The following is a 24,167-nucleotide window of genomic DNA, read 5'->3' as shown; positions in this document are numbered from 1 at the left end:
TAGGAAGGGGGGGGGGGGGGGTCATCACGTGCTGTTTGGGATGAAAAAGCTTGTATTCCGTGGTCTCTATTATATAATGTTGTGCACACAAAAGGTCATGTGTGCGCATTTGTATACGTACGTGGGTCTCGAGGCTGAGCTCAAGGCTCTGAGCTCGAAGCCACCCCATCAGTGTAGGTTGAGAGCTGTCTCTCGATACACACGTATGTACACAATGTGTGCATATTGTTTGCTTAGACGGGAATCTTTCTTTGTTCAAAGCATTAGCCCAGGCATGGTCGCCGGGCACGGTCACATACATAGTTGTTCATGGACGGGATTCAGTATGCTCACGCTACTTATTTATGGTCGATGTACTTAGAACCATGATGGATACCTCAGAAACGAAAATGAACACATTTCACCTGCGGTGCCCGCCCTTCCTGCCAGAGTGAGGGGCAGACGACGACATATAGGCTCAACAGCTGAGTGCATCGCAAAGCCCGATGACGTCGACGACAAACGCCTGCTACCGGGGTGCTTATGCTAATTCGTTGACAGATGGATTTGTACCAACTTGATGCTCATTGGCTTTCATCTCTCCGACGTGTCGGGGAAATATAAGGCACTTGCACTTGCACTCGCATGCATGCAACTGCATTGCATGTCGGCGAAGCGGGCATTCCGGATCAGCTTCGGGTGGTGCACTCCCGCGGCCCAGTGGGTAACAGGACACCTAGACCTGGGCGGTCCTGAATTCCCTTCCTGGTACGTCGGCCAGCCAGGAAGGCTAGGCCGATCTTTTCCTGGTCAAGGCTTTCGGGTTGGCTCTGTGTTCCAGCCCGACTGTAAGCAGATGGGTGACCCAGAGGCGGCTCGGCCGCGCGGTCGGCAGCTCTGTGGCCCGCCTCTGACACAGATCGCCGCCGCTCATTACCGTGCCGGGTGACGTCAGCACACACCTTGGAGCCGGCTCTTTACGAGGGCCAGCGGCGCCGGCCCGTCTCGACCGGCGGCGTCGTGGGGCCGCGCGGCGACCGCCACCTCTCGGGGTCGGGCGGGCCTCCCAGCCTATGCGGCCCCAAACGTATCCGGCTTCCGGGCCGCCGCTGCACCAGGGACACCTCTCGGCCGGGGGGAGGGGGAGGGAGGGGAGGGCAGTGCGTGCACGCATGCCCGGCGGCCATACGTGCGTGGCGTGATGTTGGGCGAACGGACAGGCGGCGACTGTGGCGGCGACGGCTGAAGGCCCGGCCCGGCTGGTGACGTCACGCCGGGTTACCCAGCGCCTGGCCCAACTATAAAGCGGTCCCGGCGGCGGCGCACCGCATTCGACCCGCTCCGGCGCCGGCAGACAGAGAGACATACAGGCAGACAGACAGGGCGCAGCTCGAGATGTGCAGGCTGGCGATCTTCATGGCGCTTGTGGGGCTGGCCGCGGCCTACCCCTCGCTGCAGGACGCGTTTGATGCCGTGCTCGGTGAGTGCCAGCCAGCCGTGCTCCGGCCGGCTCGACGACCGGCGAGACGAGACCGGAGCAAGACGGCAGGGCGGACTCCTGTCAGAGGCTTTTCTAGATCTGCTCTCTTGCATTTGTCTCCCTTCCACGATCAAAACACGTGGTGAGAGCATTTAGTCGGTTTGACTTGCTCTCTGCTCAGTTTGCAGCAAGGCCTGTCTATGTCGGCTATAGGCCGGGCTCTGGCTCGCTCAACAGACTACGATGTTCTTTGCCAGCTACCGAGGAAAGAGCGGCCATAAATACCCGTCTAAACACAGCCTTTTCACAAGAGGACCCATTCCCGGTAAACGATTATTGGAATTGGAAAACGTAACCCAGGTCGATGCAATTACGATAGCGGGGTTATATCGCAGCTGTTCGTGTGCACCTTTTAAAGTTTTGGAATAATTCGTTAATGGTAACATCACCTCGTTGTCTGTCGTTATGAGTAGCACGTAGCGTGTTTCTGGTCTTCGGGACCACCTCCGAAGGCCAAGTGGTTAACGCCTTAGGCTTCCACGTGGGGCTGTTGTTGCTGAGTTGTTGAATTCCGGTTGCGCCACGGCCACGGAGCTCTTTTAAGGCCAATGCACTGATGGTGCTCCATACCAGCGGCGTGAAGACATGCGTCGCATTCCTTTCATGAAATAATCACGATGATAAAATGATAACGACTTATCGTTACTGACAATGATTTTTGAGGCCGGGTGTAAATGCATAATGCTCATTAAAACCCAGCTCTGCTGCGCAGCTGTCGGCTATCTTCGTGACATGTTATGTAGAGTTGTCTCATTGTCATGCGGAGTTAGAACAGCCTTTACGCTGCGAACTATACATACAGCTGCATCATCAATTCACAGCAATCAGCGACCAAATCTCAATGAACAGCATTCTCAAAGTGTATCTCATTTTTGCGTCTTACTTAATACAAAGCCTATACATAATGCATATGCGGTATTCTGCTCGTGTTGGTTCATCTTAAAAAAGCGTACGCTTTTCACATGAGAGTAGTTTTTGGATTATACCTTTCGGCGACTCAAAGCTGCAGCCAGGTGTTGCGCCCAAAGTCGGCAGCCCCGGTGTCACCTGGAAGTTTCGGTGTGAGGTAGCAGGCAGCTACAAGGTCCTGACGCGCTGTCAACTTAAGTGGAAACACAGACACATAGGTACACACACACACACACACACACACACACACACACACACACACACACACACACACACACACACACACACACACACACACACACACACACACACACACACACACACACACACACACACACACACACACACACACACACACACACAAACCCTTCCTCCTTCTCTCTTAATATATCAACAGAATTTGAGACTGGAATAGTCAATAATTTTGCTAGCTGTGACCGTAGTATTTCCAAGAACGGAAATATTTTGATCGATATTGGTTACAATGAACCGAACTTAACGCTTGCCCAGATCCCATGCCACAGACTCTTGCAGTTTAGCTCACAGTATGTTGTATTCGAGGCCAGTTTTGTGAACGTGACATTCACCGTTTTCTGGTCTATTGCAGATGTAACTAGCATATGTCGACCAGTGCTGGAATCCGTCAGCAATTCTAAATGGTCCGTTCGACCACATCTTGCAGTCAGTCAGCACATTTTCTAATTGTGCAGATTTGATATCAATCATTTACAACGTTAAAGTAGGTGAATTCGTGGATGTACTCAATAGCGCGTGACCAGTGGCGCAACAGACCTATACTCTTGGTGGGGTGGTTGACATTTCCCTCCTTCGCCGAAGAGTGTGACTGCAAATCGCTTGGCATTTAGCCGTCCAAATATGGACGTGATTTTGATCCCTGCTCGTCAGTCTTTTTCAATTTGAAAGGTTGCTGTGTCACATATTAATCAAGTCCCGGGGTGAATCTGCTTCCACATACACATTCTTTGAAGCATTAAAGGAGACAAGTGCAGTGAAAGGAAAGAACCGTAGAGTGGATCGAGTGAACCGCGGAACGGATCGAGTGAACTGTAGAGTGGATCGAGTGAACCGTAGAGTGGATCGAGTGAACCGTAGAGTGGATCGAGTGAACCGTAGAGTGGATCGAGCCCAGTTGTCCTTCAGCAAGTGTCCCAGTCGTCGATGTTTGCACCAGTCCCCTCGGCGTTGAGTCTGAGTCACAAAAAACAGCCAAAAATGACTGAGAGCAGTGATGAAACCTCTTCAGCTATGCGGAAGTCAAAACAAATACGGACAAGTTTGGTCTTCGGCCCACGAACGTATTCAAGCTAGGAGCTATCCTGAACCGTTCCTGCTTGCCCGGGGCAGTTTTCATCTACACATATTCTGTTCAAAAACATACCATCGTTAGTAACTCGCGTGAATCAGAAAGCCCATGCGGAACTCTTTTCGGTAAGCTGTGGATAAAAAGACCGTGGCCATTTGCGGTGAATGGTCCTCAGGTGAGAAAAATACACTGGATATAAATGCTCCTTTATGTAGAATCACGCACAATTCCACCTGCAACCGTTCCGATATGTAGCATTTTTCAGGGTGCTAAAGATCTGTGGTCTAAATTCAGTGTGGAAAATAGGAGCCTCACCGTTCCCTTGGGCCGGATAGGCGCTAGATTTCTTCCTTGTTCTGCTGCCGATCCGTTTGCTATGAGACGCCGGTAGCTGGTCTTCATTGACTTCAGCGCCTATTTAGGTTTTGCTCATAATCTTGGTCGAGAGTATTCTCACTTGGCCAGTTAATCTCGAAATCTGTTAGCATTTCTTTAGGGCTGGAGGCAGCTTTCATGGATCCCTGTTTGACTCAGCTCATCGGAGCGACCGCCCCTAGCACGCAGTTGAAATACAAAAACATCCGATCAGTGCCGACATTTTTCACAAGGTGGGTTTTACCAATCCACCACACACAGTCTCCATGACGAGTAGATCGGGGGATGTTTAGCCGCTCGCCCGAGCTCGCGCCACACACAGTCTCCATGGCGAGTAGATCGGGAGATGTTTAGCCGCTCGCCCGAGCTCACGCCACACACAGTTTCCATGACGAGTAGATCGGGGGATGTTTAGCCGCTCGCCCGAACTCCGTTCTAGCGTTGTCTGGAAAGCAAGTGTTAAAGGCGTTTTGCCTTTCGTGGTCGATTGCAGCAGGGCGGCACCCCCAGTGTCAAATCAGGGGCTTCTCTGTCAATACCTCGAATGGCACCGGCAGCATAGCTGCCACAATACTAGCGCACCAGTGTTGAAGGGTGACCATCGTTCGAGCCGTTCGTGATGAGCGGGCCAGCGACACCCCCGCCGCGCTGCCTCCGGTCAGGCAGGGAGCTCCCCCGCGCCAGCCGCCCCGGAAGTGGCCGCTTCCGCCAGGTGCCAGGGCCGGCCCGCCACGCTGCAGTTCGCTCCCGGTCGAGGTTGTCGTGGGGCCGGGGGAGGGGAGAAGGAGCTCGGACCCTGCGCCAGCCAAGCTGCGTTGACCGAGTCCGCACCAGCCCGGCTGACGACGACGGCTCCTCGTCAGCCCACCGGCCGCTGGCGGGGACCGCGGTCGTCAGCTCACCGGCCGGCTGACGGGGACCGCGGTCGTCAGCTCACCGGCCGGCTGACGGGGACCGTGGTCGTCAGCTCACCGGCCGGTTGACGGGGACCGTGGTCGTCAGCTCACCGGCCGGCTGACGGGGACCGTAGTCGTCAGCTCACCGGCCGGCTGACGGGGACCGTGGTCGTCAGCTCACCGGCCGGCTGACGGGGACCATGGTCGTCAGGTCACCGGCCGGCTGACGGGGACCGTGGTCGTCAGCTCACCGGCCGGCTGACGGGGACCGTGGTCGTCAGCTCACCGGCCGGCTGACGGGGACAGTGGTCGTCAGGTCACCGGCCGGCTGGCGGGGACCGCGGTCGTCAGGTCACCGGCCGGCTGACGGGAACCGTGGTCGTCAGCTCACCGGCCGGCTGACGGGGACAGTGGTCGTCATGTCACCGGCCGGCTGGCGGGGACCGCGGTCGTCAGGTCACCGGCCGGCTGACGGGGACCGTGGTCGTCAGGTCACCGGCCGGCTGACGGGGACCGTGGTCGTCAGGTCACCGGCCGGCTGACGCGGCGGCTGGGTTTGTTTTGAGATGACGTCAGGACTGGAGAGGCTCTGACGGGGTATACGTCAGGGGTGAGCTGCCTGGACCGTCACTAGCCGCTGCTTATCAGGTCAAACTGGAACATACCTGTGGATTCCGCGGCCCGCCGCAATCGTGTCATCGGACTCCACGACCCCGTCGATGTCGCTGGCCTTTCGCGCCGGAGTCCGATGCAAGCCGGCTGGGTTTCACGCTCTTCGGTAAACACTGACCGAGAAGCGCCCTGCGTTTGATCCTTATCCGTATTTTGTGTAGTTGTCCACCACTGTAATGGCCACATTGCTCAGAAACGACGTGCAGCAGCTGGTATCGCTGCTGCATGCCATTTTTTTCTGTTAAGAGTTTGGCAATGCCGGCGGATGGTGTCGGGTTCCATGCCGGTTTCGCAAAGTAGTCATGATGCTTGTGTGGTGCATCAGTTGACATTCGCCTCCCTACTGAAACGCCATTTTGAAATAGCCTATAGATGACCTTCAATCATCTCTGCCGCAAGGAGTTTCAATGAATATCTTTGAGCCCACTTATACGCAGAAAAGCGTCCGCTATGTTTAGTGGCAGCTTGCCGGGACAGCTGACGGCCTGTTTTCTCGCCAGCTTTTATCAATTAGGTTGCGATCAAGGCTCAAAATTTGACACACTTAGATGCAGGTGTCGAGGATGACCATTTACAAACTTTGTAGCTCGTGCATTTTATGATTTGCTGTACGCATACATTCTCAAACAAGTCGTGGGCGTGCCATTAATAACAAGCGAGACGGAGCTACTTTTTATCATGCATGATTTTGCACGTGGTGGCAAAGGCCCATTCGTTCTCATTTGCTAGTTTCACCCACGGATTTCACCACCATAGTTCACATGCACCACCATAGTTCACAAGAACCGGGCTCCGCCAACACTCAGCTTGGAATTAAACGCGTAGGAGGTTGTCTTACTGCGTTATGGTTCATATATTATCTTGTCGTTGAGTGTCGACTGCTTATATCGGAGCAATTCTGCGATATTTGGGCTTTAACACGAGCCAATACAGCACGATTATGGTACGCTTCCAATCGACGGCACTTACAGTGATACTTTTAAATATGGCAGCACTTCTGGACATATGGCTACGCCATAATTGGATGAATAAAACATGCCAAGAATGTCAACATTGTCTCCGCTCTGCATCTGGTATATTTGAAAACATCAAATTTGAAAGACATTGTAGTCGTCTTTTTCAGAATAACAATATCTGTTTTGTTCCAGTCAATGCAGATTTGCGAAGCGGCTATGATAAGATGTTGGATAACGCGGGTATATTTCATGCGCTCTCCGTGAGAATAACACTGAAACGAGGCCGTAGCTCAATGAAAACATTAAATACCTTTCCCGTCACGAATCATGACATTGGCGACATATGTATCAACCATGTCATTTGCAACACCTAAGGTAGATACGGAACAAAAAACTTTCTCGTTATGTGCACGTTACCCAAATTTGTTTAGGGAAGTAACAACCAGAAAGACTATCAGTCCTGGGCACACCAAACATTATGACGCGGTTATGAACCAGCGTGGCAATTAGCCTTAGCCCCATCCTTACCTGGCGCCCGATTGAGAGGTGTTGTACGATTGCGCTTTCACAGGGCCAGCTATGAGGCGGATGATGCATTGCGAGGCTGTTAGCTGTTACGTACCACCTGGCCGTTACTTGTTCCAGTGGGGTCGGGCGACGCGGCGGCCACGCCCAGGACGGGAGAGGTCAACGAGACTGCCTGCCTAGAGCCCGTGCAGCCCGGGGTGTGTCGTGGTGCCATCAAACGCTGGGCCTTTGATCAGAACGAGGCCCGTTGCCGCTCGTTCCCTTGGGGCGGCTGCGGTGGAACTGCCAACAAGTGAGACACCGGCCCGTCGTCTGGCCCGGCTGGGGACGATTTGGAACGCTCAAAACCATGGCCTGATCACAGGGCTTGGTTACTTTTATATCATTTGCGCCAGTTCGCAGTGAGAGAAGTCCAGGGCTGGGTGTCGCGCGTCAGGGTCTATGCGGAGAGGCTTGCTTTCGTGGCCATGCTTTGGGTTCACGCATCCCGCCCATCCAGAGCCATAGTTTGGATTGTTCAAGGCACCATCGTGCAACGAAGGCAGTGCCACCAGTTCATAACCATGCATTGTTTAATCATAACATCAGTTTGATATCACACAGGTATGACGTAGGACGAGTTATTGGAGGCCAGTTACAGAAGGGTCCCGCTCCGTTACAAAATAACGGGGTTTTCAGCCGCAGATGACGGGAGGAAACTCCTTCGCCGGCCGCCACGTCGCTTATGACGGTCGGGCACCCGTACACATCAGACACTCGGGCAATGACCGGACGGTGATCTCAGCGAGTATGACGTCATCAGCTGTCGGAACCTTAGCGACGCCAAACTCGTGGAGTCGCCGCTCACAAAGCTGCACGCCCCCCCCCCCCCCTTCCGCGCTGCTGGGTGCGCCCAGGTCGCGGCGGTGACCCGTGCGCCATATGCTGCAGCTTTCGGTCGGAGGAGGAGTGCCGGACGCGGTGCGCCCCCCTGATGGGCACCGAGGTGAGGTGTGCAGAGCTGGACCAGTGTGAAGCTTCCTGCAGCCGCCGGCCCAGCCCTGTCACCGGCTGCCCGGAGTGTTCTTGCGCAGGTAGATGACCGACCCCCGGGAGGCCACTGGCGCGCCGAACGCCTGCCGTTGGGGGCTTTGTTCGCTCTCTTCCGCGTTTCTCTGGTATTCTTCCGTTCGCATACTCTGGGAGTGATCGTCGGCACGTCGGCTTTCCAGTGGATTCACGTAGTTAATGCGCATGCCCGTCTCCTAGTGGTTCTTATCGGAGGTTGTCCGATTAGATATTCTTCTATTTCTTCCATTTGTTTCGGCTTAGTGTAAGTATGTGCTCAGGGCCAATAGCTTGGATGCTACTGATCAGCCCTTCTCACTTGCATTTCACAGCACTGCGTAACATGTGCCTGCAACAAATACAGACACTACTCATTCGTCTGCCTGCTAATGTGTCCACATCTGCATGCACTTATGTACACGCATAATCGCACGGCTATAGCCACAGTCACAAACTCATGGTCACAGCCACACATATGTGTTTGCACGGATCACATGCCGCACCTCTACGCATTGTCGTGATTTGCTGTAAGTCATCACAAGATCCAGGCATGAGTGGGTCTGAGCACGCATCACACACGGAGTCCGATCCACCGGCGACCGCTCGCATTGCCAGGAGCGCGCCCCTCGGCTTCGCCGTGTGTTCCGGTTCTACGCTGCAAGGCTGCGGTCCAAACGGCAAACATTTTTGGGGGCTGGTGCGCCCATTAGAGCGTAGTTCCCGCGCTCGCCGCCGCCGGCAGCTGCCAGCGGGCCCCGTACTCCGTGTGCAGCGTGTTCGCCCAAAGCGTGCGGGGCAGAGGCGAGGTCACGCTCGGCTTCCGGGTCGCTGTCGGCCGCCGCCCCGCTACCGGAAGTGTCAGGCCGACTACCGCACCGTCATCGGACCCGCCGCTGTGTCGACACAACCAGACTGGGCCGGTTTTGGCTGGGAGCAGAGCTGGCCGCTCAACGCCTCGGCTTACTCCCGTATCACGCGGGGGTGGCGGGTCTGACTCATCTGGATTCAGAGATACTCCATTGCTCTTTCCTGGGTTTGAAAAGCTGTGAGCTGCACATGACAGGATTAATGATGGAAGAGAAGCGGAGCGCACTTTTGTGCACAAATCAACCGGTTTGTGAGCCTCGGGCCCTTTGATTCTTTTACCCCATTTTCCTTGGATTATTGTTATTTTTTACGTATACACTATTCCTAAAGCACAATAAGTTGAATACATGTGACAGGGAAAATGTTACGGCATACCCTTTAGAAAAAGCAATACCCAGCCTGGGGCTCTAACGAGACCTTGCAGCTCGCTAGACCTGATCACACGCTATCGCACGTCGAAGTCACCTCCAAGGAGCAAGCAACCGGTGTTTCACACGTAATACTGGCCTTTGAAATGACTCCGAACCGACCATCAGTAACTGGCCGCTATGGGCCCGTTTTCATACAAGGTGCAACGAATTCGCAGTTGGCTTTTTACGACCACGAAAAGCAAACCGAAGGCATAGCGTTTCAGCTGTTGGCGTTTACGAAAAACAGGGTCATGGCTGCACGATATAGTTGTGTGTGTGTGTGGAACATACGCTATTGACTCAAACCCTGATGTCACGGTGTGTGCTCCAAAAACCGTCTCAATTCTTGCACATATGTACTGCTTAGCTGTCGGCATATGCGGAGAGCAGCTCCATACTCGCCACTCACTAATCCCCAGCATGCAGTACTCGCCTCTGCTTTATGTTGAGCACGATGTTTTGTGGAAATAGCAAACATACGAGCGATACTCTGTTTTCCCACCTTTTGCCCCAGTATTTGCCTACCACTGTTCTGACCTCAAACGAGTTCAAGCCCGCAGGTTGGTAGCCCCCATCCCAGGCTGGCTCCCACCGGCGCCCCCATCAGCGGACCGGGCGGCCACCGCTGGCCGTGGCTACCACCAACGCTGTCTGGCCCTATCCTGACGCCGTGTATCACCCCCCAACTCTCTGCGACGCTGTCCGACACCTGATGCTGTCTGACATCACCACTGCTCAATCCGTCATGCAAGGACCACCACTATTCGACTCCGCTAAACGTATATCCCGCATGTCAGACCCTTTTAAAACTACTCACAGCTGTCCATAGCTGCCTAGTTCTTTCCACCGATCTTCGATGTTATTTGTTCCGTCCGACCTTACCTGGCAAAGCCGGGCCCCGCCCGGCGCCATCCCAACACGTCCAACTTAATCCCCACCGCCCGTTACAGACGTGTACTATTTGTCTCTGTCCGACGCTGCCCGCCCTCGCTGCAGGGAGCCCAGACGACACGTGCCGTCTCCCGATTGTCAAGGGCCCGTGCAAGGCCGCCTTCGAGCGGTACGGCTTCAGCCTCGTCTCCGGATCCTGCGAGGCATTCTTCTTCGGCGGCTGCAACGGCAACGCCAACAACTTCGAGACGCGGGAGGAGTGTCAGCGAGCCTGCGGCGGCGCCTTCTGAGGCACGCCGGGCAGAGAAGGCGGCATCAGGGCCAATCTTGGCACCGAAACAGACCGGCTTGAGGACGTGAACGGATGGCACTTGCGTAGAATGACGGCGCGGGTGACATGGAGACAGGAAATGCTTTTGATAGCCTCGCACGTGGTACGAAAGGTTGGTACTATGTGCATAGTACGAAAAGGAACGCGTCCTTTTAGACTTTTTGCACTTCGTGAGTGTTCTTAAATTGTTTGCCTATTTATGGACTCTATTTATTCATTTTTGTTAATGAGGCATACTTGAACTGATGGTTCAACTGATGGATGATGTCGCATACTCGAACTAATAGTAAACTGTGTTGTGACAGTGAGTTATTCTGCTCTCGCTTGTAACGAGTTTATGCCACGTACGAGTGTAAAGAATCACAAGAAGGACAAATACATGACCGTGACCATGCACTCGTCAATCATTGCATTACATTGTTACTGGACAATTGTCACGACATCAGATGGTAGAATCGATACTCCGACAGTAACCCCTTCAAGCCAAACTGTCGGCAAAAGAGCAGGATGGACCAAGTTGTAACATCAAATTCATATCAAATCTCTTGCCCAAATGCCGTGAATTTACTCAGCCATCACCGTTAAGGTAAGATAGTTCCCAAGACAGTAAGCCTCGATCAGACCAGAGCTAAAGTAATATCGATTAACAACGGCACGGCGCCGTTACGCAAACAAAAATGCACTTTTGTTACAGATCATGTTAATCAGGATCAAGACAGGCCAAACTGAGCACGACATGCCATGAATCTTATCCTGCAAAAGGACCTAGGAGACTGAACAATACACCGAGCAGAACGCATGGATACACGGCTACTTGACGGGCGTCCAAAATGGAAGAGCTTCGCACTACATCGTTAGAACTTCGGGCGTGATAAAACGGAAGACAAAGCAAAGAATTTCTGGCAAAAATAACTGCTCCACGAGGGGGGAAATTTGAATTCCCACCGCAAAACCGACCCAAGCAAGTGCATCGCTGCGATGCCTGAGGTTGTGGTCCCTGGGTGCCAGGACGGAAAGACGCCTCTCCAGAGCAGCTTAAAATACGTCTCATCAATTAGGTTCCATCTTCAGCACCATGGAAGCGGTTACCAAGGCACCAAACGCTGCACCTCAGAATCTCAGATTCCTCTCCTCATTCGATTGTACGGACGCACATCATCGCAACAAACTCTGTCACGCTTCTGCTCAGGCTAACATCGCCCAAGGGGGTTTATCCTGTGGTCGGACACCGACCATCAGCGCGAGTAGGTGACCCGAGCGCCGCCTCGTGACCCGGTCCTCCGCGCGGTTCACCCCCAGCCAGATTCACTCCGCGCGCGCCGCAGATCGACTGCTCACATGTTGGCGTATTCGCCAGACACAAAGTCCAGCTTTCCCGTGAGGAAGTTGCCGACGGCGGCCGGATCATTACTCATGTAGTACTCCTCGGCCAGCTGCCGGAAGTACTCGAACGTGACGGTCTCCGAGCTCCCCTGCAACAACGGAGCAGGTGTCACAAGACGGTGGAGCTCACAACCAGTGCAGGCAAGTCATCACGGCCAGACTGCCCTTTAGCCGCTTGGAGACGGAAGCCTAGGCAGCAGCGACTGAATCATATGACTATCTGAAGACACTGGTGGTTTACGTCAGTTTGCTCTCGAGCAATAGACATGCTTCCCAGCGTGCTACCCTTACCAGCGTAAATATTTTCCAGGCCTGGCGTGAAAATCGTTCTCTCACGCCGAAGTCGGTGAGCACGTACACAAACTCTTCTTCATCGATGACACCATCACCTGTAAGAGACACATGATTATTTCTCGGTATTCACCACTGGTTTTGCACTATTTCTCATCGGCCAGCACCCATAGGTTGTATTGTACACGCCAGCATGCATATCTACGTGTCGGGGAGCACTGAATGAGAGTTTTGTTGCTTAAAAACGGTGAAATTTACGTTTGTGAACGCACTGGCAGGGTGGCCTCATTTTTTTTTCATATTGTGCACACATGAACAATGATCTAAGTGGTGCAAGCAGTGTCTTTTTCCTGTGACGAAAACGTATCTGAGCGACAGTTTGAAATGTGTATTCGAGTGGCACACCAGTGATGGCGAAAACATAACGTTATCAAGAGCAAGAGACCATGCTCAGATTAACGCCCAACCAAATTTTGTTGACAATTTTTGTACTTTGGAAGTGGCCATGCCCCGCAGGGGCACCGGCTTTGGCCAATGTAGGGGACTAGCGCCCCTCGGGCCCCATCTCCGGTAACAGGTGGACAGCGCAAGCTGCTCCTCTCAGGGCGTGGCGACCCTGCTGGCACGTGAGCTCCCGCTCCTTGTCACGCCCACTTCCTTCCCACGACCTGCTTTCCGCATCCAGGTCACTCATCACTCCTAATCCTCGTTTTACCGGGGTCGCCGTGCCCCCTCGCCCGCGTCCCCGGGTTAATCGGATCCTAGTGGCTGAGGGGCGCGTCGTGCGGATCAGTCGCGACGCGTCCCAACACTTCACTTCGGCCAAGATATCCGGGGGCGCGGGGGCCCGTGGGGCCCCACACGGGTCTAGCGGCTTGTTGCTCGCGCTGCAGCTGGGTGCTCCGTGCGGGTCTCCGCTTGGGGCGCTTGGTCGTGCGCAGCGGCTTAAGGGGCCAGGGGGAGACGGCGCTGACCCACGGTCAGGACGGGGAGGGGTCTCCCTGGTGACACCTGGCCGTGTGGGAGGCGTCGTTCGCCCCGTATAGCACCGGCATAGCCCTGGCGGCGACCACCTCCCAAGGGAGTGTTGAACCGTCCCCCAGTTGGGCTCCGTGGTGGGCGGGGAGCCCCAGTGCCGAATGCTTCACAAAACTCGCATGGATTCTCATTCAACCAGCCCCGACGGAAATGACACTTCAGCTCCGACGGCTCGGCTGACGACGATGTACGACCGTCCCTCTGCTTCAGCCGAGGGGCGACACGGTCCTTCTGCATCGCTGAAATGCCGCTGCCACGGACCGATTTCCGCTTCACCCCGTTGGAACGGACTAGAGGTGGGAGAGTGGGAGTACCGGGAACTGCCGGGCAGGCTGCTCAGTCACATACACGGTCAGAGATAAAGATTGAAGGCGAGACGCCACTTTGCCCATCACGGTGACGGCTCACAAAACGAAAAACTGTTATCACGGGATTATTAACTGTTTTGACCTGGAGGGTGTCAGTGGTGAGGATAGCGTGGATGGCCTGTCTGGTTTCGGCGTCGTGGAAGCTCGTCGGATCAGGGTCAGGAGAGGAGAGCACCTGGTCCCAACAAACAATATCATCCTCACTTTCAACCGTGTGGATCTTCCTTCAGAAATAGTCGTCGGCTATGTGAAAGTGAAAGTTCGTTTATACACTCCCAACCCTACGCGCTGTTTTCGATGTCTTCGCTTTGGCCATGCAAAAGACTACTGCAAGAGCAAACCGCCTCGTGGGAAATGTACTGAAAGTGACCGCACTAGCGAGAACCGCAGCGCTGTGCGACCGAAATGTGTGAATTGCGACAAAAACCAGATCCCGCACGCGACATTTGACCGTGCCTGTCCGGCGTACTCTCGAGAGAAAGAAACTATCTCCATCAAGTGCTCCCGGCACATCTCTTTCCGAGAGGCACGGGAGATTTACAATAGCTCACATCCCACAGTGTCTTACGCAAATGCGGTGACTCGTTCCCACTCAAACGCGGTTCATCGCGGGATCAGCTCAGGCCGTATGAACCTGGCGCAGTTTATCGCACTTCTCCAGTCATTTGGGTTGACTTGCAGACCGGCAGCGGGTTCGGATGCTTTATCCGCGACCGCGGCGCCCGCCGCATCGCCGGTAGCTGCGGCGCCGGCGGCTCCTATGCCGCCGGCCTCCCCGGTTGGAGAGACGTTGGAGGGCAGGGAGTGGACTTTGGTCGGGGCCGGAGAGGGGCGCTCCTCCCGAGCAAACCAGACACGTTCCGGGAGAGAGGCGCCGACCACGGCGTCTCCTTCAACAACTACGAGCCGAACTTTACCCGGCGAGACAGTGGTGGAGGCGTTGCGGCGCGGCGAGGTGAAGAAGAGGGCCCGCGAGGCCAGGCGAGCGCATCCGGTGGAGCAGGTGAGGGCGGCCAGGCGGTCCCCGGGGGCCACCGATTCCTCGGCCCCGGCGGGGGACGGCGGGAAGTCTCCTCCCTTGGGGTCTGCTGGGGCGTCGGTGGCGACGGTGGCTGGTGGTGCGCTCTCTTCTGAGGGGACTGGTGGGGTGCCATCCTCCTCGGAAGGGAGCGCTTCCACGCTTGGAAGGCGCGTTGAGCCGCCGCTTACTCCGCCCTGAATGGGTACCCACCGCCTCCTCTGCCTTCCGCTGCGCCTGCTCAGTCCCTGCCGCCTCCAGCGACTCCGCCGTCGTCGCCGAGGCGGTCAATCTTTCTACCACCCCGGGCCGCCCCGCTAAGCGCGGATTGCCCTGGACAAGCTCGCCGACGGACGAGGGAAGGCTGCGAGCGCGGCTGAAATTTCAGTCAGGTTCCAATGAAGGTCGTTCGAGTCCTGCGGACAGGAGGCTGCGCCCAAGTGGATGCGTGCACCCCCGGGTACACTTCAAGGAGTTGAGCCCTTCGTCTAGTGCAACGGAACACTTCTAGTCAGCTTAGTTCTTTTTACAATCTGGAACAGTTTTTCAGGCAACCCATGTTTTTCCTCCAGTTTTATGCTGGTGATTCTACAATGGAATTGTAGAGGCTTACGGACCAAGATTTACGCGCTGTGCTCAGTCACTGTTGTCCGGTTGCTGTCTGCCTCCAGACGGTGAAGCTGTCGCCGGATGCTCACTGCATCATCAAAGGTTACTCAGTATTTAGAAAAGATGTGCTAGCAGGCACTGTGGTGCACGATGGTGTGCTGTTGGCAACGCACCACAGTGTGCCTGCGCAGCAGCTGAGGCCACAAACCCCACTCCAAGCTGTTGCTGCACGTGTGCATTTTAATTATCGCTTTGTAACCCTATGCTCAGTGTATTTGCCACCGGGGCTCAGTTTTCCACTGGTGCAGCTCAGACATTTGATGACTGAGCTCCCTCCGCCTTAGGTTATCTTGGGATATTTTAACGCACACCACACCGTCTGGGGTTGTGATGACAACAACGAGCGGGGACGTACTTTAGAACAATTTATTCACGAGCAGTCGTTCTGTTTTTTGAAAACGGGGTCTGGGACGCATCTTACGTTACCGCCAGGTCAGACGTCGGTTTTGGTCCTAAGCCTGGTGAGCCCGCAGCTCGCGCAGCTTTCGCCCGGCTAAGAAACAGTGACATAATGTTTGCATTTCATGACCCCATCTTAAAGGAAACGTTCCACCTCTACATGGGGTTTTGAACTGGAACAGCCATTTTGAGGACCTTTTGATGCAGTTCAGGGCCACGCTCTTTTTGAGACCCAAAACCCTCTGGTTTCTGCGCCATGCGCCCACAAAAGTGCGAAAGGGTTTATTGGGAGACTACTTCAAGGCCACCTGGACATTGATGTCGTCATAGAAACGTCATACGATTGCCGTTATATTACAAGCTATTTTCAGCTTATGGTCAAAAGAGCATGGCCACTGATACATTCGCAAGAGCGATGATGCGGCACGTATGATACAATCCGCGGAAGGTGATTGGCTGTAAGTAAGATTTCGCTGCTGAATGCGTGTCGCCAACGTAAGCGTGAGCACTTTCGGGTTGCGCAGTACTCGTCACCAACGGGGCATATTTCCTTACTTCTAGGTCATAGGTCAATGTTATAAAAAAGAACGCCACAGTCTGCAAAAAAACTACAGCACCGAAAAAAATAACGGCGATCTCCCGAACGTTATCAAAAAGATGACGCGACCGCAAATCTGACTCTTTTTCTTCCGCCGGCGTTTCTCATCTTCTTCTAGCGGAATTCTTACAGACAGCCGAGTTGGCGCCCTGTGTACCAGAGCAAAGAATCTTGCACGGGTCTGTGGGTTAGCAAGGCATCATAGGATTATAAAAATATTATAGTAATTTTAGAAATATATCTTACAAAATATTTTACACATATTACAGGCCAATTCAAATCGTGACCAAACAATTGCGTCCTAAAAATACAACCTCCTGAGCTGTATTACCATGAGCCCCCGTTGGGACTTACTTTTGAAGGAAGCTCACGGTGAAATGTGGTGCAATAACCGAAAATCTGTGCGGAAATTGTGAGAAAACCTGCAATTTGATAGTCCCGCGGGTTGTGCAAGTGTGCGATTACACTCATTCGACATTAGAGTGCGAATCAGGCGCTCGAAAAGGGTGTGATCACTGGTGGTGCGGGCCAGTGGTTTGTATTGATCTTCATGTGACGGGGAGCGTGCATGCGAGGTTCGTACTTTTGATAGAGAACATCGTTTTGGTATTCTTTAAATATATCGACTCCCAATAAAATGCGATGTATTGATAGCTACCTGTGTCTTTAGATTTGCTTTTGAATATGACAGCGTAGCGATGTCGGCAAACTGATAGAAACACTTACACCCATGGTGCAGGGGGTGTTCAAAGGCAATTTGTTGCTTCATTACGATCTTGCCAACATTTTGAACCTATTTAGGTATTACAGCATGTGACTAATCCATTGCATGTCATATTAGCAATTCATTTGGGCAGCAGGGAGCGGTCAGCACAGTTCGTCAATGCACATGCTTGGTGTAAGCTCGCATGATACAGCGTTGCAAAATTGTCTTTCACTTAAGAATTCTGAAAATATAGTGCTGTGGTATTATGGTTGCACATATAATTTTCAAAAAATTAATCAACAATTTCAATATCAACCAATTTTGTATGCAGGCAAGCACTGCTCATAAGTCATCATTGTCATAGTCACTACAATTTGTGTGGGATGCTGGGTGCTGAGAAAGGTGGACAAGTATTGCTGTTGGTTTCTTGGATAGCACTTAATCATATTTTTATCATTAGCCTAGTGTGCACTGTCAGCTACATCGCTTCTTTGCATTTCGCCCATCCAACCATAACTACATGCACTTGTCAAGTCTTCAGCCTTGTTCAAGACCAGCAAGTTTGCAGTATCATTTTGCTACATGTGATATTTTCTTGATATACATGTCTTATTACTTGCGTGATCAATGTTTTTGAGTGAAGCAGCCTGGTGGCTGTAGCATGTTGCATGGCTGTGCAGGCAGAAGACGTGTTTGCATCTTTGTCACTATGTTTTGTGGATTACTAAAACAGACTGAGCAAGTGATGCCACTTATTGGTTGTGTGCTTTGCTGAAGGTGATTTGTATATGATATCATGTGCTTTTTGTCACTCATATGTCAGATACAAAGTTAATACAAGAATGCATACTTGACCCCTTTTTCATGATGGGATATATTATGACAGCAGCAGTGACTGCAGTGCAAAAACAGTATCATTGTTCATTATGCCATGCCACAGTACAACACTGAGGTAGTGCCACGATGACGCTGTTGACCGGTGCCATTAAACAATGTACCACATTGGTTGACTACTCTGCATCAAGCCAACGAAATGAGAGCTTATAATTTATGAATGACGTAATAACGAACTTAACAACGCCAAAGGACTATCACTAACGAGAATGCTAATGCACCACAATGTTTATATCAGGGTTAACTAGTAATTGGATAAATAATCCTAAGCAAGAAAAACCCTCTTGGTAACTCGACCTTGCCAGCTTTACGACAGAAGTATCAATGTTTTGACATTCAATTCATAGCAATGCTATATATCTATAAATTTTTGCGTGTAGTTCCATTTCCAGTCACAAATAATAAAGAAAGCAACTGCTGCGCACATCACATGACATTAATGTCAGGACTACAGCACTGCAGGCAAGGATAAGTCGACAATGCAATATTTACATCCTTAACAGTCCTCGGCAGGTTTCGGTAAGAGATTCATGACGCTACATGACAGTCTTCACAGCATATCGCGCTTTGCTGTTAGTAATCTGCCCTAAAATCTGGCGGTCGCTACGTTGTGTATGTCAAACAGCCCACCAAAGCTTCTGTTACGACCAGCACCAAGGCAAAAAATTTACAAACAAGCGATTCACTAATCTGCCACCTAACACAGTGGCCGCGACGAAAATGGCCGGTTGGTGTCAGCTTTTGTGTGTTCCTAGTTATTCTTTAGGTCTGGCTGCCAGATGCTGCTAGGTATTGTCGTCACAAAACCATTCCATGTAGCCATCAAGGACGCAATGGGGCGCATTTTTACAAACTTTGAAACTTTGCTGCTTAACGTCGTTTTTGAACCCTGAAAGCTTACCAATAGTTACAAGTAAACTTTTCCCATCATAGCTAATGCTCATCTCAAAATCTTCAACTGGGACAAATTCCCTTTAACAGAAGCCAGAGATATGTTTGTTGTGTTTGATGTAGTGCTGGGCTGATGTGCATGAGTTTAATATTTTTTGGGTTTAAATGCTTTATGCTTGTTGAATTTTCTGTTGATTTCTTTTTGTTGAATTTCTTTGCTTTTTGTGTTAAAAAGTCCTGTGGAAAGTCCACAGTGCAGCATGAAAACATTATTGTCACATAGTTGTTGATGCTCACCACACTGTTATTAAACTACTATGCTTTACTGTATTCTGTTTTACTTAATGACTTAAAATGTTTAAAACAAAACAGTTTTGTCAGGTTTATCATATTACGTCCACGCCAACTTGAAATGTATGTGCTTGTTTGCTAAAGCATCTCTAACTGGCCCATAAGTTTTATCTTTTGTGAATTGAGTTTTCCACTCTCGTACGGCCTTTTTGCGATGAAATTGTTTTCTCCTACCCTTGTTCAAAAGCGACTCTAGCTCATTGCTCTAAATGTAATATTTAGTGTCCTGAAGCGTTCAAAGGTACTTCTTTCAAAAGCATCACCATTTTTGTCCAACCTTTGACTGCGGCTCAGAATTAGCAGCATTTCAGTATTATCAGCATTAGTCATGCGGGAGACAGCCGGGCTTAGGAAGTGGCCGCCGAAGGCAGACGGGAGCAGGGATCACATCAGGAATATATGACAGAAGGGCCTTCATTTTGTGGCTTGGTTGTTTAAGGAGAATCTCCAGTCTTATGACTTTTGTTACATTGTTTTTGGCCGTTCCAGGCTTCCGAATCTTTTCCCGCCTAAAATGCTGCTACAAGGCTTATTTCTTGAAAAGCAGCCAGCGAAATGAAAGCGCATGAAAAATCTGTCGCACTGTGAGTCAACGATTCACGTTCCAAATTCTGTCCAGCCTATGTCTAGGCCGCATTTGGGCATCTACCCTGTGAAGGCAAATGTCCCCTCAATGACGCGAAATGCCTACCCGCTCGTGGAATTTCGCGTCCCCAGGAAAGGCCACGTTGAAATGGACGAATAATCTCGGGAAGCTGGATAGCCCTATTTTTCGAATGACAAATGAGTCGAATAGACAATATTACGTACCAACGAGAAGCAGCCCTAGATGCATGTCTAGCACAGCAGGCATGACATTTGAATAAAGAGCGGTAACAACCTCCATCTCTACCCCCTCCGGTCATCGGGCTTGCTTTCCAGAAAAAGTTCCTGAATTACGCCCTAAGTTTGCCCCCACCTTTTGAAACGTCTCTACGCCTGTGCCTATGCCTGTAATGTATAATTTTATACCAGCGCATCTAAGATTGATACAAGATGGTGTCAGCTAACAATTTTAACCCTTACCCTGATTCACCGGTTTTCGTAACGCGGACTGGTGGTGGTGGGGGGTGGGGGGTGGGGGGGGGGGGGAATCCACGACGTTTGCAAACTAAGACAGGCAAAGCCCTGTAAAAAACAAACAAACAGTGAACTGTCTTTAACGAGATCTCGTCATTGGTAAGAAGTCACTCGCTGTTAAATGACCCCACTAGACCAAGTCGACGGTCAAATTTTCCTCACAACCAAACATCAGCTTTTCATGTTCATACATACAAAACCATGCAGCTAAGTGACATGGAACATAGAGAGGCGTATCCCTTGTTTAATTATGAGTACAACGGCATCTAGTTTTATCTGTTTGGAGCCCACAAATATAATGTAGGGTTTCGTTCATGACCAGTGCCAACCCTCTGCGCGCGGTCCGCAGAGCCGTCGCTCGCTGTCCGCCGGCCTTGAATCGCCTCGCAGTTCTCGTAGAACACTTCTCTGAAACCAGAGTAACCAGGAACACTAGGAACACTAGGAACACTAGGAACACTTTTTTGGTGTCAATGCGCGTGCAGTGGATGCCCCGCAGGCTACCAAAGATTTGATGGAGACTTCACAATATGCCGCAGTGGTTTGCTCAGAAAACTGTAGGGAGGGAGTGGGGGAGGGGGGGGGGGCTGATGTCGCATCGCCCCCCCCCCCCTCCCCCCGTCCCCGCTGTCAGGGCGAGTAACTTGTCCAGAAAAAGATAGCCGCCTGATGTGAAAGTGATGACAAATTTCGACACCGCTTACTTGGGGCACGGCGAAAAACACCCACCAGTCAAAACATGCCGCGCCAGGCTTGGAGCACCCTTAAGGTGCGATGAATAGTTTGACGACGATTGAGATGAGGCTCGAAACGCACACGTGATTCTCATAAGAGGGCATGTCCCCGCAGAGGCTCCCCATATTTGACGTCATTCCCAGTGCCGCTTGCCACTGGTTCGAGGTCCGCTGTGCATTCTGCCGCCTTGGCTATCGAGGTCCTTTGTTGTTGTTGCTTTTATGCGGTCAAGGAAAACAAATCCAACCGTAGATCGTGTTTAAATGTGAGGCCCCGGCAAGTCCCGAGGCCAACCTCGGGAACACTCCTGTTGTGATTGGGCTAACTCATTAGTCTAGGGCAGCTGCGCCTGCTTTCCTAGCAGCAACGCTTATCCTGACATTTGTTGAAGGACAGTGTATGACTGAACGTTTCGGTTGTGTGTATGATATTGAAAATTGTAGTGATGAAAGGGACTTTCGATAATAGTCTGATTACTGATGACGCTACTGGACATGGTCTTAATGACCATTTTGTCATATGATATCGCATAACGCTACTGGCGACAACTTTTCCTCTTGAAATTTAGTCGGCGACAAAAGTACACTTTTACCGTCCCTGACACGGATGACTGTCACTGGATTGCCTCTGCTCAGTACCTGGCCGTAGTTTTTGTGCTGGGGATTGCAGCCAGCCACCAATCCCTGCGCGCCCGCACTGAGTTCAGCCCATCCCTAGTTGTCAATGTGGGGCAGCTGGAATGCTGGGAGCAATCGGTCATGGATGGGATTTCGATACATTTTTTACCATACTGAATCGTTTGGTTTGGTTTGACTTACAGCTCTTTCGGACATCAGTGACCAGGAGAGTGGTAGTGGTAGGTAGTGGAGTGGTCGCGGTGGGGCAAAAGTACACGCAGAACAGGATATGCTGACTCGTCTAGTCTTCCAGACAATGAGCAGAATCGGTGCACCATGCACTCTATTTCCAGATAGATAGAGTTTGTCCGGGTGCTAACCGCAAACACCTTAGTGCGGGCAGATTACGGCATGAATAAACAAGTACTCACCAGTTCTGTCGTAGAGATTAAACCTGTACTCCAGGTATGCATGGACCCACTCCGGCCATGGATTCTTCTCGGCAATGTCCTTGGATTGCTGTTTGTCGGCACTCGGCTCACTGCACGATGACGCCACCTCTGGGTCAGTTTCAGTATTAGACTTTGAGCTTGGGCTCTTCAGAGGTAGGGTCGCAGGCGCTGGTGATGGCTTCTTTCGCTTGAAGTAATCACGCAAACCTTTGTAGATATTTTCCCACATCAAAAGCTGAGGGGCGGAATAGAGTCAAGAGTCGTTTGAACGTCTCAAATTGCAATCTCCACTAGAAAAGCTTGCAAATGCGTGCTTATCTTTCACGGTGGTCATTTGATTCTGTAGGCACTCATGGACTTCTTTAGAGTTCATTTCAAACACTCCCGACAATGCCACCACACTCGCTCGCCCATTCCACAAATTTTAGCCTCTGACTCACTCATGTGCCTGACTATAGAGAGGCTATACCACAGCCAGCAATTGATTGAGTATACGCTAGACACACCCCGTTTCGTAGGCCAGCGAGAATCAGTTGCCATATCTGGGATCTGCGGTACGATGAGTCACAGGCTTACTCATATAACTGACATATCCATATTTGACATGTCAGAAAAGGCAAGATGAGGGTATCCTGCAGGAAACAAGTTCAGGCGAGGCCTTAATGGCGCAATTTCTAACAAATAATCCAAATCTTGCAATCCCTAAGAAATCGCAACAGAAAAAAGTCACGCATATTACAGATCATAGTCATTACGAACGATACCTAGCATGTGGAAGCGTCAGGGCGCCAAACGCGCCCATATTGCATGTCAACATACCCATTCCTGTGCTGTGATGACGTCGTCGTGATCGGAGTCGGCTAGCCGCTGCAGGTCGTGCCACATGTGCAGGAACAGGTCCTCGGTGTGTCTCCTCTTGGCGCTGCCCTCCTGCCAGCCACTCAGCTGACAGATGTGCTCGCGCAGCAGGCAGAAGTCGGCGAACTGTTAGACGGCCGTTCTTGTCGCGGTCTGAAGCAGACAGGTGCAGAGCAGCGGCTGATAGTGCGGCACACACAGAAAGGATCGTCGTCGTCCTCATTGGGTCTTTACGACGCGCTCAACTGCTGAGGCTATATGACGTCGCCTGCCTGTCACCCTGGCAGGGAGGACGGGCACCGCGAGGAATCGAACCCCGTACCGCTGGTTTTCCAGACTTGCAGTGGTTAACGCAGACGCGTTAACGCAGACAGCTGAAAGCGCAACATGCACAGGAAAGGTGCAGAGCACGGGCTGATGGCGCAGCACACACACAGAGGGTGCAGGGCAGCGGCTGATAGCGCAGCATGCACAGAGAGTGTGCAGAGTGGCGGCTGACAGGGCAGCATGCACAGGGAGGGTGCAGAGTAGTGGCTGATGCGCAACATGCACAGTAGGAGTGCAGCATAGCAGCTGATAGCGCGGCACACACAGAGAGGGTACGGAGCAGCGCCGGACAGCACGGCATACACAGACTGACAGCGCGACACAACAGAGCGGGTCAGGGGCGGGTGCAGAATATCGTCAAAAGGGACCATGTTTTTGTGGTATCCCTTGGAACTTGGTTCCCCGACCCACTTAAAAAAATCCTTACGATCTGGGTCACTTAATTTTCAGATTTTTTTATGTATGCGGAAAACTATTTCTTCCGCGTATTGTGGAGGGGTAGACATAGTACACAGGAACATGGAGAGCATTCTTTTTTCAGAAACTCGTAACTTCCACTATTCTGAGGCAAACTTTCTTTAGCATAGGCAAAATTAGTTAAAATTCGGTGCTGAATGCCGTCAAAGTGAGGCCTTTGAACACCAACCAAATGGCCAGCGATCGTTAACTTACGTGTAACGAAACGAGTAGGAAGTCATATTTCGTACATCGCTGACCTAACAGCGGAT

At 51.9% G+C, this 24,167-nt stretch overlaps 2 protein-coding genes across 2 annotated transcripts in view; one reads left to right on the top strand and one right to left on the bottom strand.

Moving 5' to 3' along the window:
• Positions 1 to 1,325: 1,325 nt before the first annotated feature.
• On the top strand, positions 1,326 to 12,152 carry LOC119109108 (boophilin-H2). Its single transcript, XM_037232658.1, has 4 exons — positions 1,326 to 1,459; positions 7,297 to 7,471; positions 8,110 to 8,252; positions 10,500 to 12,152. The coding sequence occupies exons 1-4, from the start codon at positions 1,375 to 1,377 to the stop codon at positions 10,682 to 10,684; spliced, it is 588 nt and encodes a 195-aa protein (XP_037088553.1). The 5' UTR covers positions 1,326 to 1,374; the 3' UTR covers positions 10,685 to 12,152.
• Positions 8,318 to 24,167, bottom strand: part of LOC119109107 (uncharacterized) — a 45,320-nt gene continuing 29,470 nt past the window's right edge. Inside the window, exons 3-7 of the mRNA XM_037232657.1 lie at positions 23,074 to 23,265; positions 22,234 to 22,489; positions 12,400 to 12,497; positions 12,064 to 12,197; positions 8,318 to 8,575 (exon numbers count right to left, since the gene is read on the bottom strand). Of these exons, the coding sequence (XP_037088552.1) occupies positions 8,542 to 8,575; positions 12,064 to 12,197; positions 12,400 to 12,497; positions 22,234 to 22,489; positions 23,074 to 23,139 (588 nt within the window). The 5' untranslated portion in view covers positions 23,140 to 23,265 and the 3' untranslated portion in view covers positions 8,318 to 8,541. The remainder of the gene's footprint in view (positions 8,576 to 12,063; positions 12,198 to 12,399; positions 12,498 to 22,233; positions 22,490 to 23,073; positions 23,266 to 24,167) is intronic.

Source organism: Pollicipes pollicipes, unplaced genomic scaffold (genome assembly GCF_011947565.3).
Source record: "Pollicipes pollicipes isolate AB1234 unplaced genomic scaffold, Ppol_2.1 Scaffold_7231;HRSCAF=8579_pilon_pilon_pilon, whole genome shotgun sequence".
NCBI classification, from domain to species: Eukaryota; Metazoa; Arthropoda; class Thecostraca; order Pollicipedomorpha; family Pollicipedidae; genus Pollicipes; species Pollicipes pollicipes.
The sequence above is the reverse complement of the archived record's forward strand: the minus strand, read 5'-3'. Positions and strand labels throughout refer to the sequence as shown.